Source organism: Budorcas taxicolor, chromosome 4 (genome assembly GCF_023091745.1).
Source record: "Budorcas taxicolor isolate Tak-1 chromosome 4, Takin1.1, whole genome shotgun sequence".
NCBI classification, from domain to species: domain Eukaryota; kingdom Metazoa; phylum Chordata; class Mammalia; order Artiodactyla; family Bovidae; genus Budorcas; species Budorcas taxicolor.
Window position 1 is genome coordinate 28,298,122 of NC_068913.1, and position 18,320 is coordinate 28,316,441.

Genomic DNA, 18,320 nt, shown 5'->3' on the forward strand with positions numbered 1-18,320 from the left:
AGTATCATCAAGTTGAGCTGAAACTCGACAATGTTCAGGATCTGAATCAGTCTTGGGAATTAAAGGAGGAACCTAGTATTAAAAACAAGAACAACAACAACAACAAAGTAAACACACTAAAGCAGAAAATGAAAGAACACAAGATAATAAACTGAAACAAGTGTCAAATATAATAAAGAGCACTTGATTTGATTCTGGGGACAATAGATAAAAGTTATAGAGCATTAACAAAGTATTAACACTCTAAAATTAAAAACCAAATATAAAAGGGTAATTATTTCACTATCAACAGATTTTTTTCCTTAAAAAAGAAAAAGGATTCATTTTGAGTTGGAAGGAGATATTAAGTCTTTCAAACCTCCATACTTTTTAGAATTTAAAGCTAAGAAATGTTAAATGATTTAAAGACAAAAGTGAATAGCACAGTCAGAGAATAGAACTGCAATCTTTTTTCTTCTATCATAAAGAGCCTTGCAGTATGTTAACAGGCTGAAAGAAACTAATTAACTAATTGTTACATAATGTAAGCTATTGAGAAAAGGGACAGAAAGACCAGTGCTAGCTGGTAATCATTTCTCAGTATAGGAAGGCCCACCAAGATCACCTGTTATAACCCCTGCACATACTGGTCAGGAAAAAGAAGCCTGCAGAAGTTCAGTGACTTCTGTATGAAGTCATATGGGTAGTTACTGGCAGAAGCGGCACCAGACAACCCTTCCTTCACTGTTAGTGCGCTGCCCCACGATTAGAAGTTCAGATGGAGCATCAGAGAAGATATGAGAGTTGACAGAAGAGTATGATTTACACACACTATATTTTAGGAATTGTCTCGTACAATAAATAAATTCTATCTGTGTTTATATATATTTCCTCTTCATGGAAACATGATCTAACAAACAAAGTTCTAATACCTACATGATTTCATTCTTAGTCTTGATTATAACTTTAAACAACTAGGTCGAAATTATTTTTTAAAATGTACATTAGGAAGCAAAAAACTACTTGATTCACCAGTATCCACTACTAGTATAATGAAAATGCTCCCAAGCAGACTCCTCTGTTCCTCTCACAGGTATCTACATACTAAGGATTGATGATGTTGAAAGACTCTTCCTCCCTTTCATCTCATGAATCTTAATCATGTGACTCAGGAGAAATTTATGTTTGCTGATGAATACTAGTATCATTTATACAACAGCATGTACTGGTTTTGCTATAAATTTTAACATTATAGAGTAAATATGGTATAATGGAATAAAACAGTACAAAGAATGTTAACTTCACTAATTTTAAATGTGCTTTAAATTAATTTTTAAATTGTATTGCAATAGAGACTGAGAAGTGAGTGCATTTTATAGTATCCACTTCTGATAATCAATTCTCTTTAGCTTTTTAATTCTTTATGAGACTATGTGTCTAGAGAGCTTTGGACTTACAAAGAGAAATAAGGTAAACCTAAGCAGGAGCTCAGTAAATCTTAGTTGACTTAAAAATCATTTCCTTCAGACATTACTGAAAACATCTTACCTTGAAAAATGACTGCCTTATATCTTGACCCAATCTTTCTGACATTTTGCCCATGTTGTCCGACATTTTAGTCATTCCCTCTGCCAAGCTATCAGGAAGGGATTTGACTGCATTTGAAACATTCCTCATAGAATTTCGAAGTGGATTTACAAAAGTGTCCATCTAAAGGGAAAAGATATTATATCATGACTTCACTGTATCAAGTTTATTATTCAACTGAGAAGCCTCAGAAAACCTCAAGTGCAACACACGAAAGGTGTAATAACTTTCCAGTCTATAATAACTCATTGCCTTTTAAAAGTACTGAACTGTTGTCTTCAGAGTGTCTTTAAAATGTATTTTTCAGACACAAATATACAAGTGATATATTTACTGGAAGAAAATGAATATAAACCTTGGGTTACCTTCTTATCAAGAAAACCTCTGAAAAAAATGAAGAGTTTTCCCAAACAGAAACTTATCCAATTATAAACAGCCACAACATACTTCTGCCGTGATTCAAGGCAGCAATGACATAGATATTCTGAGCAATACTGGAAAGTAAATGAGCAGACACAATAAACAAACAGAAAGCTCAAAGAACTAAGATTTATTTAACAAAGTAGTTTTTAGGATAGGTTTCATCCTCAATTAGAATCTATGGAAGGGATCTGGAATCTATTAGGAAAAAGAGAAGCTGCAAATCAGACATGCAAGCCATATTCTACTAAGGCAGAATAGAAAAACCATAAAGAAAATATGCTAAGAGATATATAAAGAAATAACTCAGAGGGATAGGAAGCTTTAAAATTGACATTCTGACTGTAACAGATGCCAGATAGTTTCAATTAAGAAAGGGAGAGCCATCTAATAAAGAACCCAAAGTAGATGCATATGGGATCTTGATTTTTAACAGATAAAAACAAACAAAACAAATGAAAGAAAGAGAGGAGGAGGGAGGGAGAGGAGGAGGAAGGGAAGGAAAGGAGAAAATAAAAACCAGACACCAAACCAAAGTCAAACAATACTAAGAATATTTTCCAGAAAGTGCTGAATCTTATAAAGACTACCATAGAAACAAATTATGTTCCACGCAGGAAGAAAAAAAAAACACAATAGCAATCATAGCAAAAAACACTGAACCCCACTGTTTAAGAAACACAACGTTAATAGATATTAATAAGATCAAATTATTTAATATGCTTTCATGATTTTCAACAAGAAAACCAGAAAAGGTGAAATAGGTACTGTAATAAACAATAACAACAAAAGGGAATTTCAAGATAACTGTAGACAGTTATATAGACAGTATATATTGGGGTGTAAAATTATAATATATATGTATGTGTGTTAATCCTAATTCTATATACAATAGTAATTTTCAGTTAACCAGAACAGTATGTTCAAATCAGGACATTACTTCTATACTGACACTACTGCCAGTGTTTTAGAACACAAGAATTCTTAAGTGAGATAAACATGAGAATACCACACTTAAAATGTACAACTTTAGGAAAAATGGCCACCATTCAACTAAGTTTTAATGTTCACAGATAAGGTAGAATTTCAGAAGCATAAAAGGCTTGAATTTCATTTGAATCTATAACTTACATTAAAAATTGTTTGAACACCATCAAAAGTACTTTAGAATTTTATATATCTTACACTTCAGAGTGGAAACATGGGTTCAGCTAATACAATCTTAGGTTGGTTAAATGAATACAACCTCAATTGCTGTCCAGGCTTAAGTCTGCTGCTGCTGCTGCTAAGTTGCTTCAGTCGTGTCCGACTCTGTGCAACCCCATAGAGGGCAGCCCACCAGGCTCCCCCGTCCCTGGGATTCTCCAGGCAACAACACTGGAGTGGGTTGCCATTGCCTTCTCCAATGCATGAAAGTGAAAAGTGAAAGTGAAGTCGCTCAGTCGTGTCCGACTCTGTGCAACCCCATGGACTGCAGCCTACCAGGCTCCTCCATCCATGGGATTTTCCAGGCAAGAGTACTGGAGTGGGGTGCCATTGCCTTCTCCGGCTTGAGGCTATGCTATGCTAATTCGCTTCAGTCATGTCTGACTCTTTGTGACCCCATGGACAGTAGCCCACCAGGCTTCTCTGTCCATGCAATTTTCCAGGCAAGAATACTGGAGTGGGGTGCCATGCCCTCCTTCAAGGGGATCTTGCCCCACCAGGGATCGAATCCACGTGTCTTATGCCTGCTGCACTGGCAGGCATGTTCTTTACCGCCAGTGCCTCCTGGGAAGCCCAGGCATGAGACTAACTACCACTAATACTCTTTCAAAATAAGAGAACTTAAATCTACACCATGAGTTACATAATAATTAAAAATAGCTGTCTGAGCACCAATCCTAGACCTTCAGGATCCATTTTCCTTTTTGTTCCTATTTTTTCACCATCCAATTTCTGAGGGTAAAGCTTAAACATCTGTATTGGTGGTGGAAAGAGGAGGGAGCAAAGGAGCATGGAAAAACCTCTACACATGATTATGTCTCTCAACCATGAAAAAAGTAGAATTTTAGAAGCATAAAATCAGTCTATCACAATCTAACATTTCCAGCAGCAAGATAGGTCTTAAAATAGATGTTTAGAGCAAAAAAAAAAAAAGACAATTACACATTACCAAGCAGACGAGTAAATTATTGATTGCCTGCAAAAGTGTACACTCTGCCTGACTTAACTAGATGTTAGCTATTCATTCAATTGTCACCTCAGTTATTTGTATCAGTTAAAAATGCAAACAAGGGAATCTGAATTTAAATTTAGGTCCCTACTTACAGCTTAAAAATGCCATTACACTCTGATAAAAAAAAAAAAAACCTGGAAAGATACTGTGTGCATAGAGGAATACCACTTGTCTATTATTCCTTCTAGGAACTGGCCCATAAATTTTGCAAAGCTAGGCAAATTGTGTGACCAAGATAATGTGTTATAAAGTATTACTTCTCAAGCTCTGATTCAGTTCAGTTGCTCAGTCGTATCCGACTCTTTTGAGACCTCATAAACCGCAGCACACCAGGCCTCCCTGTCCACCCAAACCCATGTCCATTGAGTCGGTGATGCCATCCAACCATCTCATCCTCTGTTGTCCCTTTCTCCTCCTGCCCTCAATCTTTCCCAGCATCAGGGTCTTTTCCAATGAGTCGGCTCTTCACATCAGATGGCCAAAGCATTGGAGTTTCAACTTCAACATCAGTCTTTCCAATGAACACCCAGGACTGATCTCCTTTAAGATGGACTGGTTGGATCTCCTTGCAGCCCAAGGGACTCTCAAGAGTCTTCTCCAACACAATTAGCCACTGATAAAATGTTTGTAGATTATTTTCTCTAATAGCTGTTTAATTTCCAGTGAAATACAATAAAGGAAAATATTAAACTACAATTTATCCAAAAAGGAAAGGTAGCTGAAAACTCCTCTTGATATTCATGAAAATTATCCCAACAATCTGAAAGATGTCAAGATGAACTTAATAATTATTAATATGATTTATGAAAATGTATGTTACCATGGATTCCCAGAAGTGACTCAAAAGGATTTTTAGACTCTAGTAGTGATTTTTTTAAAAAGAGACATGGAACTATTTGGAGATAAACAGATACATACATACATACACACACATATGCACACGCTACTGTAGGGTGGTAAAAAAGAAACTGCCTACATTTAATATAATGCTCAAACCAGTCAATCCTGGAGGAAATCAACCCTGAATATCACTGGAAGGACTGATGCTGAAGCGGAAGCTCCAATCCTTTGGCCACCTGATGTGAAGAGCTAACTCACTGGAAAAGACCCTGATGCTCGGAAGCACTGAGGGCAGGAGGAAAAAGGGGCTATGGAGGATGAAATGGTTGGATGGTATCACTGACTCAATGGACATGAGTTTGAGCAAACTCCAGGAGATAGTGAAGGACAGGGAAGCTTGGCATGCTGCAGTCCATGGCGTCACAGAGTTGGACAAAACTTAGCGACTAAACAATATAATGCTTCTTTTATCTCAAAAGGCTATTATCAATTTATAATTTATCTCAAATAGATGCAATCTTAAGAGATAAACTAAGGTAAACATAAAAAAGATGGAATATTAACATGCATCTCTATTAACAATAAAGCTATTTTAGAGTTGGAATTAAAACTCAATCACTTCAATCATGAAATACAAAGATAAGGTCACCATATTTCCCCCCATCATTATAAAATACATAGCCTAGAATTTCTTATTAAAATAAAACATTCCATTTAGAAATATTAACATTCACTTGGATGCTAAACCATGGTATCCTTGAGAGATCATTTGAAGTTCTTACAGTTGTTAATTCTTAGTTGTACCAATTCCTTAATCTTTTTTAAACAAGTTAATCTTTTTATAGGGGATGAGAGGTGGGGAAGTCTTTTAATTTTCATTTTGAAGTAACTTCAGACTTTTAAAAAGTTGCAAAAATAATACACAGAATTCCTACTTACAGTTTCCCCAACTAATGCTGCAGCTCCTGTTACTATTGTTACTACTTCTAAGAGCCAACACTGATTCAGACAGGCACTGTCATACATAGATTATTTCATTTGACTCACACATGCTCTAAATTGAGGATTAACACCTTCAATCTTGAGGAAACTAAAGGCCCAGAGGTCAAGTAACATTTTGCAGGCCACAACTAATAAATGGCAGAACAGGAATTTGAACCAAACACTGCCTGATTCCACTGTTTGCTTTCTCACCCAGTGAGCTCTCTCAACCAACCTGAGCAGTAAATCATTCATTGTCTTAACCTAGCATCTTATTTCCAGAACAGGCCTGTGTCCCTAAAAATTTAAATAATAACTATTTCACTCAAAAGGCATAAATACTTTCAGGACAGTCTTCTTACCATTTTTACTATCCTTACTCCAATTAAAAGAAATTTCCTCCCAATAAGAAGGATTAACAGCTCCTTCTTAAACTAATGAAAGCCTGCGGCTTGTCTTAGGCCAACTTTCCTTAAAGCATCATTTCAGAAACAAAGCTTTTATTTTATTTTTTCCCTCCCCTTTCCAGCTACTACTAGATTTTAATCTACATGTAAAAACAGGAGTTTATTAGATATGCCTATATATAGTAGGCTTGATAAAGCATCAGTTCAGTCACTCAGACGTGTCTGACTCTTTGATAAAGCACAGAAGATACCAAGGAACATTTAATAAATTTCTAGTTTTAAAACATACACATAAATTATCCTCTTTTACTGAAAACAAAGTAAGAAAACAGACCTATGCAGAAAGCCAATGCAATGGTCTGCTTACCTTGCGAGCAAAATCCCCTTTCCCTTTACTATAGGCTTTGTTCTCAAGGAAATCATACACACAGTGAGCCAAGGCTGGAGACGCTTTCATCATTTCAGGAGTTAGCAGTAACTAACAGGAAAAATAAGAGGCATCTTATATTGATAGGGTACAGGAAATTAACTACTACTTACAGTGTCATCTGCTAGAAAGGTAAGAATGTATAGTAAAAAATGCTGTCATTATTTTTTAAGATATTAACACATTTATCTATTACCTATCTATTTACTTTAGCCTCACCACGTAGCATGTGGGCTCTTAGCTCCCCCTGCAGTGGAAGTGTGAAGACCTAACCACCGGATTGCCAGGGAATTCCCCAAAATGTTATTTACTATTCCATTTTCAGGTTTTACAGCTTATAACTAAGAAGAGCCATGGCAGTAAACTGCTGTTACTCACATTCTAATTTTAAAGTTACCGTTAATGGAAAGTACATAAAACAATTAAAACGAAAAAACTTTTAAGTATTACAAAGAGGACCCAAAACAAACTGTTGCTTTTACAACATGATATAGTCTAACATTCTAGCTTAATTCCTTCAATGAAACATGTTTAGACATATTGAGATCATTAGGTAAGATGCAGACAGTACAGCCACAACTAAAACATACATTTATGGCACCAGATTTTGAAAAAGGTGCTTATTTTCTAAATTTTATAAATAATTGATACAGATTTTAATGCAACTAAAGTTAATACATTCTAAAAAATCAAAATGTTTAACAAGTCATATAAATAATATCATTTAGCCTGAAGCCAGAAGACAAAGGTGAATAACAGAAGATTTGTTTTTTCTAGCCTTTCAGTAAACTGTAGTGCTATGGAATAGTTGTAAGCAAACTCAATTAAACTTATAAACGTTTGAGAGAAAACGTCCCCCAAAATATCAAGTATAGTATTGGCTAAATTTCACTAAATGTTAGGACATGGTCAGTAAATGTTTTATGTACAGTTTATATAATAATTATTGTACTTTCTGTGATCCATAGTCTGCTGGAACTACTCAACTCCAATGTAGTAGTGTAAAAGCAGTCATGCTGCTGCTGCTGCTGCTGCTAAGTCGCTTCAGTCGTGTCCGACTCTGTGCGACCCCATGGACTGCAGCCCACCAGGCTCCTCCGTCCATGGCATTTTCCAGGCAAGAGTACTGGAGTGGGGTGCCACTGCCTTCTCCAAAAAGCAGTCATAGACAGCAGTAAACGAAACGAGTGGCTGTGTTCTAATAATATAATAAACTCTTAATAAACAGGTGGCAGGCTGGATATGGTCTGTAGGCTGGAATATGCTGACTCCTAAAGAGTGAAGTGGGGAGCTAATATTAACAGATGAGACATCCTTATAAATCATTCATTAGTATAAAAAACCATAAAGTGATACTATTAAAATCTGGTATTTGGGTACTACTTTCTAAAATAAAGTTATTTCTGACAGTCCTTACGCAGGAGATAACTTATGAGACACATTTTTATTATTTCAGAAGTGAAATCTTCCGGGTGTGTGTATGTATCTGTGTGTGTGTGTGTAGGTGTGGGTGTGGGTATGGGTATCTATTCATCCAAACTTGAAGGTAAGATTTCTAGCACTGAGTGTGTGTGTACAGGTGTGGGTGTATAGGTGTGTGTGGGGGTGTGAGTGGGGGGGTGGGTGGGCGTGGCTATGTTTTCATTCAAACCTGAAGGTAAAATTTCTAGCACTGAGTGTCCAGAAAACTTCTAAATTAATAAACAGAGAAATAATGTTCATAAATTACTGATCAGATTGCAAGTCACATCTCAGCACCTCAAAAGTGGCTGCTATCTCACTATTACAGTAAAAACACTCTCTACCAAAGAAATCAGCTGTATTTGTGTGCTCTATTAAAATGAAACCTACGAGTAATAATAAACCTGAACTTACCTGCAAATATGCATTTAGATCTTTCTTTCTCTTTTCTAAAAAATCTCTATCCATATTATTAAAAGTCTTTTTACCAGGAAGCTTTAATATGCTTGAGAGATTTTCAAACTACAAAACAAAATACATTCAATAATCTTAGATTATTTTTACAAAAAGAGAAAAGTATTTTCCAAGTGACAATTTCTCTATGTATCAGAAGTATCTTAAACAGATTTTGCAATATATTTTATCTTATTAAGCCCAAATCAGAAAATATAAAATACTGTGCAAATATATCCAAACCACAGTTCTAATGTTATTACAAAGAAGTTATTTTCTAAGAATGACAAACATGGATAACTGATGAACCACATGGTTTTTCATTTTAATAATCTCTCTGATTTTAAGATCATTCAAAATTTTCATAAAAGGTTTTAAAAAACATTTTGTTTAAAAACCTTTTGACAAGAATAAAGTATTAGCAAATAAACTATTAATAATCAAAGTTACGAGTTTCTAGTTTCTTGAAAAAACTCAAGGAAATATTTTTATATTGACGATTTCAAATCAGTTAATCACTGTAATAGCTAACTATTAAAAGTAGAAGAGGCAAACTTCAAAATATAGATTACAGCTATAACTGTGTCTATATAATGACATATAGTATAACACTGATACTTTTCCCCTGTATGAAACTACATGAAAAATAAATTCATAATAACTAAGAAAATAAAAGAGCTATATAGCATATATCTTATATTTGTAAAGCCACTAACAAAAACAAGTGTACATATCTGAAGTTTAGCAGCTACAGACTTCACCTTCAGAAGTCCAGATAGTTAGCAATCCACCATGCCTTGTTAAAGCACAGATTTTAACCATACTAGCTGCTAACAAAGTGGAAGAACAATGTCATTCAGCAAGTTATTGTGCTTGGCCGACAATATCTAGTATCTAAAACTTCAATGAGGAGCTTCATTGCTTTTCCTGTGCGACACATATCCAGGAAGCAACAAGCTGTCTAAAACCATTCTTTGATTAAATAACAACAGACAACAATGAGTCTGTAAAGAAAACTCATTCTTGGTGCAGAGATTAAAGAAAAGAGGAAATGAAAAGGTGTAGGATAATTTTCATCCCAAAACTGGAAGATTCTGATAAATTATTAAATGGAATGGCAAATCAGATGGTTGCTTGGAGCTATCATGTGACAAGTTCATCACATGTTATGCATGAAAGTTAAAAGTAGTTCTTTTACTTTAGCCAAGGAAAAAAAAAGTGGGGGCAGTAATTTTCAGGGAAAATGTTATGCTGTAGTCACAAATTTGGTGGTTCACAAAAGTGTAAGAATGGGTTTTTATTGAATATGAATGTATAATATCCTGGTTTTAATTTTTTTTAACCACATTGTATAGAAGTAAATTTACATTTTTCAAGGTGTTCTAAAAGATATTTAGTTTCCTGGAATATGACTTTTCAATGGTATCTTAAACTACTGACTGAATTTTACAGAATGTGTGGTTTATTTAGGCATTACCAATATATTTTATTCCCTCATAATTCACATGTTGAAACCTTAACCTCCAGTACTTCAGAAGTGGCTGTATTTGGAGACAAGGCCTTCAGAGAGGGAATAAAATCAAAACAAAGCCCTTATAAGAGGGATTCAAAGAGCCATCAGGAATGGGAGCATACAATGAAAAAGTCATGTGAGGCCATATTCAGCACCATCTGAAAGCCAAGGAGAGCTGACTCAAGAGAAATCAAACTTGCCAACAACTTGATCTTGGACTTCTAGCGTCCAAAACTATAAGAAAACAGATTTCTGTTGTTTAAGCTGGGTATTTTGTTATGGCAGTTCTAGTAAACTAACATATCAAGGGAATATAGCAGTACTCCTCAAAACAACAATTTCCAAAATTTTGAAACATTAAACCTTATTAATAAAAATTTAAATGTAACAGTTATTTTCTTAAAGTCTAAATTATCAAGCTGGTTTTAAAATTATATGTCTGTACCGGAAGCATTTTTTCTCAAATATTGTTATTTTAAAAGGAAGAAAAATGGAAAAATTTAATACTCTATATTAATTCATTATTAGTTTGATATTTAAAAGATTATTTACCAGTGCAAAGTAGTCCATTCCCTGCAAAGTAATAGGATTTCCTCTGCCAAAAAGTCACAAAAATACTTTTAAATGAATAAAAAAAAAAAAAAAGAAACCTACCTAAAGAACTAATATAAATTAAAATATATTTCAATGTTCACAAAGAACTCAAATACTATACATAAATCACAGATATTCCAAACCCAAAGATTTTATCTTTCCACACTGAATATGTCAGGTCTAGAAAATTTGAAAAACATTTAGAATTTTTTATTAGAAGGATTCAAAGTTCATTTATCAGTTTTACTCAGTTGGTGGTTCACAAAAGTGTAAGAATGGGTTTTACTCAGTTATCTTAATGCATACTTAATATGTTTAAATCATTGGTATTTTATTTATAAACATAAGCTGCATATTTAGGAATAAGTCATCCAATAAAACTGAAAGGCACAGAGTTATCCACGGAACGCAACCCCTTAGAGGCAAGGACTCGGTCTGTACTGTTCATGGTCATAAGCTGAATAATGAACTGGTAGAGGTGGGATCATTTCTAAAATAATTTGGACATTCAACATTTTAATTATTTTCTTTTTTTTTCCCTTAAATTTAAAAAGGAAGAAAACATTTTATCCTGAACCCCCCCATCTCCCTCTCCATCCCATTCCTCAATTATTTTCTTTTAATCCTATAAATCTTTATCCATAAAATATCAAATTAAGACTACAAAATTATAAAACATTAAAGAAAACAAATAATAGTTCAAATGTTTAGAATGGGAAAAAAATTTATGTCACAAAGTTAAAGAAACAAAATGAAATCTGTTCTAAAATAATTTAATACTTAGAGAGCTCTATGGAGTTAAAATTTATTTGCATCCACTGGTTGTACTGTTGCCACCAGTGAACTAAAAGTTCACTGCATTTTCTTATACGATTTGTTTTAAAAATATAAATATAAAATAAAACTAAAAATATAAATAAGGCAGACCTAAAAGGCAAACAGTGTGAGTCTTATTTACAAGCGCTTAGTACTTTCCTTAAACCTAAAATTTCACTTAACAAGCTTAGGTTTTAATTTCTTAACCTCCAAAAGCAATCCATATGCTTTAGTAATCACATACTACTGTAACTTTAACACGTCCACTTCATTTGTCTGCACTGAGCACTTTAAAACTGAATTGTGCTTTATCAGTTAGTTGCATTTAATTTTGGTGCTGTACTGAAAAGTAAATTTTCTACATGAATTGTTCTATCAATAGAGATTTTTTAAAGTATGTTCTTTATCTATATTTGTCAATCTATAAACACAGTATTTACAGTCAGCCTAGAATCTTTAAGCATGATTATTCCTTTGAACAGCAGGAAAAAATTACAACCATTCACACAAAGAAAATTTCATATTATACCAAATTCCCATAAATTTGCGAGTAACTAAAACTACTCTCAGTAATTCACATTACTTTAAAATTTGTCTTGTTAGGTTAAAGTGTGAGGATGAAAAGGAAGAGATATATGAACTATGTGATTTTAAAAAAATATCAAACAGGAATTTTGGGGGGCAGAAATTCTTTCACCTTTGCAAACAAATCAAGCTAAACATGGAGATCTATTTAACAAGAACAATAGAAGAGATATGCCCAGAGTTATTAATTTCCTTATGAATATAATTAAAAACAGTCCTTTTAATATGGGCTTATGGAGTCAATAATAACCTGGTTTCTAAACACTTTAAAGCTTTATTAGTAGGTTATCTCACTCTATTTACAAAATATTTTAATGAGATAATTATGGTGCCAACCACACATTTTTACATCCTAAGTGAAAGATATATTTTCTGATTATTTATGTAGTAAAATGTCATTTCAAAGCTTTAGTTCACCCAATCAAATGTCATCATTATTATTATTTTATTGGCTTACCAATAATTATATATTTTAAAACATTGCATGAAAGATTATCATGACTTAAAATAAATTTCAGATTACCTATTCCAATTTATCCACTGATAATTTATTTTGTTCTAAGTTAAAAAGAAGAAAAAATATTTAACAAAAGATAAAACAGAGAAAAATAAAAATATTTACATTTGTTATGTTTAAGAGTCCTCATACTTCTATGAAACAAGAGAGCTGTATTTGGTAAGAATTAAAATCATTATTTGGTTAATTTTAAATATAATTTAGGTTTCGGTTCTTCAAACAACTTAATGGAGGATTTACCTGTTAGTAGTTGGGAAAGGATGCTATTTAAAATAACCACAGCTTTAAATTATATTACCAAACAGAAAATCACAAAATGTCTTACAATGATCTCTATCTCTATGTTAAATAAACCCAAATACCTAAGCAAAGGACAAGATATACACACTCTCTTAAAATCAGACATACACATTTATTCTAATTTTCCAAGGTATATCATTGGTACTTTGTCACTAGTCCATAATGATTAGGACTGTTTAAAATTTATTCGTTAAATGGACAAAACCATTCTAACATTCACTGTTGATTATAAAAAATTGTTACCTTATTTTCTTAGCTTTGGTCATACCTTAGCATTACTCACAACCATTCAGAATCAAACATGGAATCACGGAACAATATACAGTACACAAACTTTAAAAATCTCACTACCTGTTCGGTGATCCTCATGTGGAAGTCGTGGAAGTCACTGTAACGACGGTAGGTTTTCCACATCTCCTCAGTGTTCACATTGCGCCGGTGTACAGTGATGGCATACAATGCGTATGTCTTGCCGTGATCATTACAAACGCCTGCCACAGCATATGGGTCATAGTGAGCATATACTAGTCATTTAAGACAAAATGAAGAGGAACAAAAGACACAAAAAGGAGGAAGATGAAGAGCAAAAACAAAAAGGACAACATGAAATGGAGAATTTGAAATGACAGATGAGACAAAAGGATGTCACCAGGATAAAATATCGACTCCTGTCATCTGTACTCACAGCCATAAGATGTTATATGTGTTGGTTACATTACAAAATGACCTACAAGGCTATCATGATACTACCAACTACACAGTGATGTCCACTTTGGAAGCTCTAACAGAAACAAAACAATACCTTCTGTGTTAGCCTTCACTGTTCAGCTGTAACTCAATTAATATTGATAGCTCTGAAACTGAACTGCAAGCAAAAGCTACAGGGTAAGATCTATCTGGACTTCCCGGGTGGCTCTGTGGTAAAGAATCCGCCTGCCAATGAAGGAGATGCAGGTTTGATCTCTGGATTGGGAAGATCCCCTGGAGGAGGAAATGGCAACCCATTCCAGTATTCTTGCCTGGAGAATCCCAGGGACAGATGAGCCTGGTGGGCTATAGCCAATGACAAGACTGAGTGACTAAAACAACCACAAACAACAAGATCTATCTGATCTTTTGGCAAATCTTTCTCATTCAAAATATATAGCAATTTACAAGTGTAATTTATTCTGAAGACTTTTCTAAGAAGTCATTTTTTTCTGTTGAACTGACACAAACCATCCAAGTTAGGCAATCTTGAAAATCAAAACCTATTCCTATTTTGTACAGATCTTAAGTAAAGAGATGTGCTTTGAATAATTCTTTCTCATTTTCCATTTTCTCACCTGAAAGCCATGTTGTATTCTACTCAAGATCACCTTTTCAGGTCTCTAACACTTTACTAAGTCTCCACTCATCTGTACCTGATCTGCTTTTTAATTCATTCACTCACCTTAATTTCAATAACTATTTTTTGATTTCTATAATTGGATGTGGTTCTTTTTTACAGTGTGGTATCCTTGCCTTATTTTATCTCTACAATTATTTTTATCATATTCCATGTGCCACAACTACTTGAGGATGGCTGAATCTTATTTCACCCACATGTTTATATAAGACAGCCTTTCAATTTCATATGAGTGATACCATTCCCAACCATGACCTTGACATTCTTTGTTCTTTCTTCTGACAGTAGCCTAAGTTCCTCTAGTTCCTCTTTCATATCAAGTCACCCTCTGTGAATCTGGGCTTTATGCAAAGGCCTGTGGTTCCAAGCTTTCCTCTGCCTTAGCCCATTTGTGCCTCTTTTAAATTTGACGACATAGAAATGCTATCAAAAGCAAAAGAGCAGTCTTTACACTCCTATAAACTCTTTGGCTTCAACTCCTCTTCATCTCCCTATATTTGCTTTTCCTCATAGTCTATTCCACCTGTAGATTTCCCCTTTTAGGTATTTTTATTCTACTGTTTTCAGTTTTTCTATGTGTAGGAAGCAAAATTTTGCATAGCAGTTTAGACTATTATGTTGATCAGAAGTATAAATTGCTCTTGTCAGAAAAACAAGTGGCCAAGCTTTGGAGCTGACTAAATATTTTGTATTTTGTACATACTTAGGCAAAGAAAGATCTGAGCACCTTCTTAGCAAATTAATCACAAAACAGCTACAAATCTATACTGGCAAATGCAGTTCTACAGAAATCTCTCCCAGGTTTTCATGAACGTTTTTCTAAGATTTGCACTTTGTATTCAGAACTGTCCTTCATTTCCTTTCCATCTAATATCAGTGTTACTGATTTGACAAAATATAAGACGGGACTGATGTTGAAGCTGAAACTCCAATACTTCGGCCACCTGATGCGAAGAGCTAACTCATTTGAAAAGACTCTGATGCTGGGAAAGATTGAGGGCAGGAGAAGAAGGGGACGACAGAGGATGAGATGGTTGGATGGCATCACTGACTCAATGGATATGGGTTTGGGTGGACTCTGGGAGTTGGTGATGAACAGGGAGGCCTGGCATGCTGCGATTCACGGGGTTGCAAAGAGTTGGACATGACTGAGCGACGGAACTGAACTGAACTGAACTGAAGACTGGGGATAGACCTGGGTCATCTTGCTGTCAGAGACTATTATTCACTGTTCACCTCTTTTCAATTATCCTTCACTCGGAGACCTATGCAGAACAAACTGCACAACACTTTCATCACATTAATGAAACACCATCACTCAACAGTGTCAGTGTGCCAACAAGGCAATGGCTTTACATGCTGTGTTCAAGAAAGGTTTAGGAAAGGAAAATAGAAATCAGAGGCCACTTAGGCAGCACACCATAACCAATCAGGAGTTAATAAAAACAAAGAAACTAGTAAGAAATAGAAAAGGAAAGAAGAAAGGAATGTCAGAAAGCATTTTAAAAAATAATAATCAGATTTGATACAAATTTGATAGGCAGGAAGATCAGACTAGGATGGGTGCACAAAAGGAAGAATATGGGGCTATTATAAAACAAGCCCTAAGATACAAAGGTTATTTGATTTTAAAAGATAATGAGGCTACATACATTTTAAGATGATGGTGAGATGTTACAGTGGAAATAAGAGGTTGTGTTTTCATTAGGACAATGTCACTACTCATAGCAGGTGCTGTGCAACCTCTTTGTTACTAATCTATAACCAGATAAGGACTAGGACCGAAATATAAGTAATCTCATCACTAAGCATATGTCTAACCCAGCCACTATTTTTTAAAATAAGATTCCTCAATGAAGGGCCAGTCCACTAGTCCAAGAATCATTCCATAAGTGCACTGCACTAGTTCTACTTCCTGTCATAAGGTTAAGGACATGGGATCCAGACTCAAAGAGACTCTGAGTCCAACTGGTAAATGTTTATCGAACAAACACTAATATATAATGTAATACAATTAGTTTATTAGCTCTATGAGGCAAGTATTACTATTATCCCATTTCACAGATGAGGAATTAAGATACAGAGAAGTTAAGACTCATCCAAGTTCACCCAACTATTAAGTGGCAAAGCTGGGGTTTCAACCCAAGCAATTTGGATAAAAAGTTGTCCTCTTAACCACTGTAGTGTACTGCCTCTTTAGTGATTACACATAATTTTGTCTGACAGAAATAACAACTTATTAAAAATGCTTAGTATTATGCTTCCATATCCTTTAAGAAGCTGATAAATAATTGTTGAATGAATGGACAAAACAGCTAGAATATCAGAATCCTCAGAAAAGAGAGATCCACATAAGAATCATGAGAAGCCAGATAAGAAAACCATCACTGACATTATCTAATAACTCAATAACAATGATGAAATTATTTTTTTCCTCAATTCACTAGCCATTTTGCACACATGCTAATTCAGTCACGAATCTCACCTCATTCAAGCATTTCTTGTTTTCATTTCTTGTTCTCCTATACAAAAGCTTCATTTACCCAGAAATCTACTGACTTCTGCATGTATGAAAACAAATACTAAACTAAAATCTGCCCCAAAACAATTTAATAAGAATTATGCAGACAATTATCAGCTAGACTCAAAGAAAAGATTGGTTTCAAAGTTTATAAGCAATGACAAAGTGCTCAGAATTTATCCTTTTTCAAATGATAACAGTAACAACCTTAAAGAAAGGAAATACACATATAATAAAAACATTATAGAATTTAATGAAGAATATGCTACAGAAAAAAAAGTAACATGAAAATATGGCTACAGAACAGAAAAATGATTTGTAAAAATAAATGTGGAAGATAAGGTAGGGGTAGTGATACTCAATAGTTTTTAAGTAATAATTAAACCACAAAGTCTCTTACCAGTGTCTGAAATGTAAGCGTGAAGTTGTACTGAGTCATCAGAAGATACATTTGAAAGGTCATCTAAAGACTGATGAAGGAAAAAAATTAGAAAACAAAAATTTTAAATTCTATAGGAAAGAAAGTGTTAAAGATTTCTATATCATATACATTACTCATTTCTGCTCTATGTCCTTATCTGTACCTCCCTCTCACAAACAATAATTCTCTTTGTTTATACTAATAGGAGAAAGAGAAGATAAGATTAAACTGTAAAACAAAGTAATTTAATAATCAACTTAATAAATACACCAGATTATTTCTTCCTTCATTACCTGTCCACATACTATAATTTGCTTCTTCTCAATTATATTCAATATATGGCAAGAAAAAATGTGGACAAAAATAAGCAGACATGTTCTTCATTATCATTGTTTACAATATTGTACTGGTTCTGCCATACACAGACATGAATCCGCCATGGGTGTACATGTGTTCCCTATCCTGAACCCCCCTCCCACTTCCCTCCCCAAGTAGACATGTTCTTAAATCAACATTTCACTTTTTTAATGTTGAAATATATTAGAGCCAACTTTGTATTAACACTTTTGTTAACTTAGGAATAATTTTAGTTAGACTCCTTATCATAATTGTACCTACATCAAAGGGTATGTGAGGACTAAATGAAGACATGTAAAACGTTTAGAAGACTGCCTAACACAAAAAATGTTAGCTAATATTATGATTATTTACTAAATGAAGTGACTCTAGTTAAGCTTTAGTTATTTAAAAAAAATAATAATCCCATAAACAAAAATTATTACTGATTGATTCAGAATAAATTTTATAACTATAGACTTTGGCTCAAAACTTTTTTGCTCCATGTCTACACACCCACACTTACATAGAAGAGAACATAAGCATATAATGAAGGC

At 34.1% G+C, this 18,320-nt stretch overlaps 1 protein-coding gene across 1 annotated transcript in view; it reads right to left on the reverse strand.

Moving 5' to 3' along the window:
• The window catches only part of SNX13 (sorting nexin 13), a 143,196-nt gene that overhangs the window by 8,624 nt on the left and 116,252 nt on the right, over positions 1-18,320 (reverse strand). The window contains exons 17-22 of the mRNA XM_052638615.1: positions 17,407-17,476; positions 13,450-13,622; positions 8,735-8,842; positions 6,800-6,910; positions 1,528-1,689; positions 1-72 (exon numbers count right to left, since the gene is read on the reverse strand). Of these exons, the coding sequence (XP_052494575.1) occupies positions 1-72; positions 1,528-1,689; positions 6,800-6,910; positions 8,735-8,842; positions 13,450-13,622; positions 17,407-17,476 (696 nt within the window). The remainder of the gene's footprint in view (positions 73-1,527; positions 1,690-6,799; positions 6,911-8,734; positions 8,843-13,449; positions 13,623-17,406; positions 17,477-18,320) is intronic.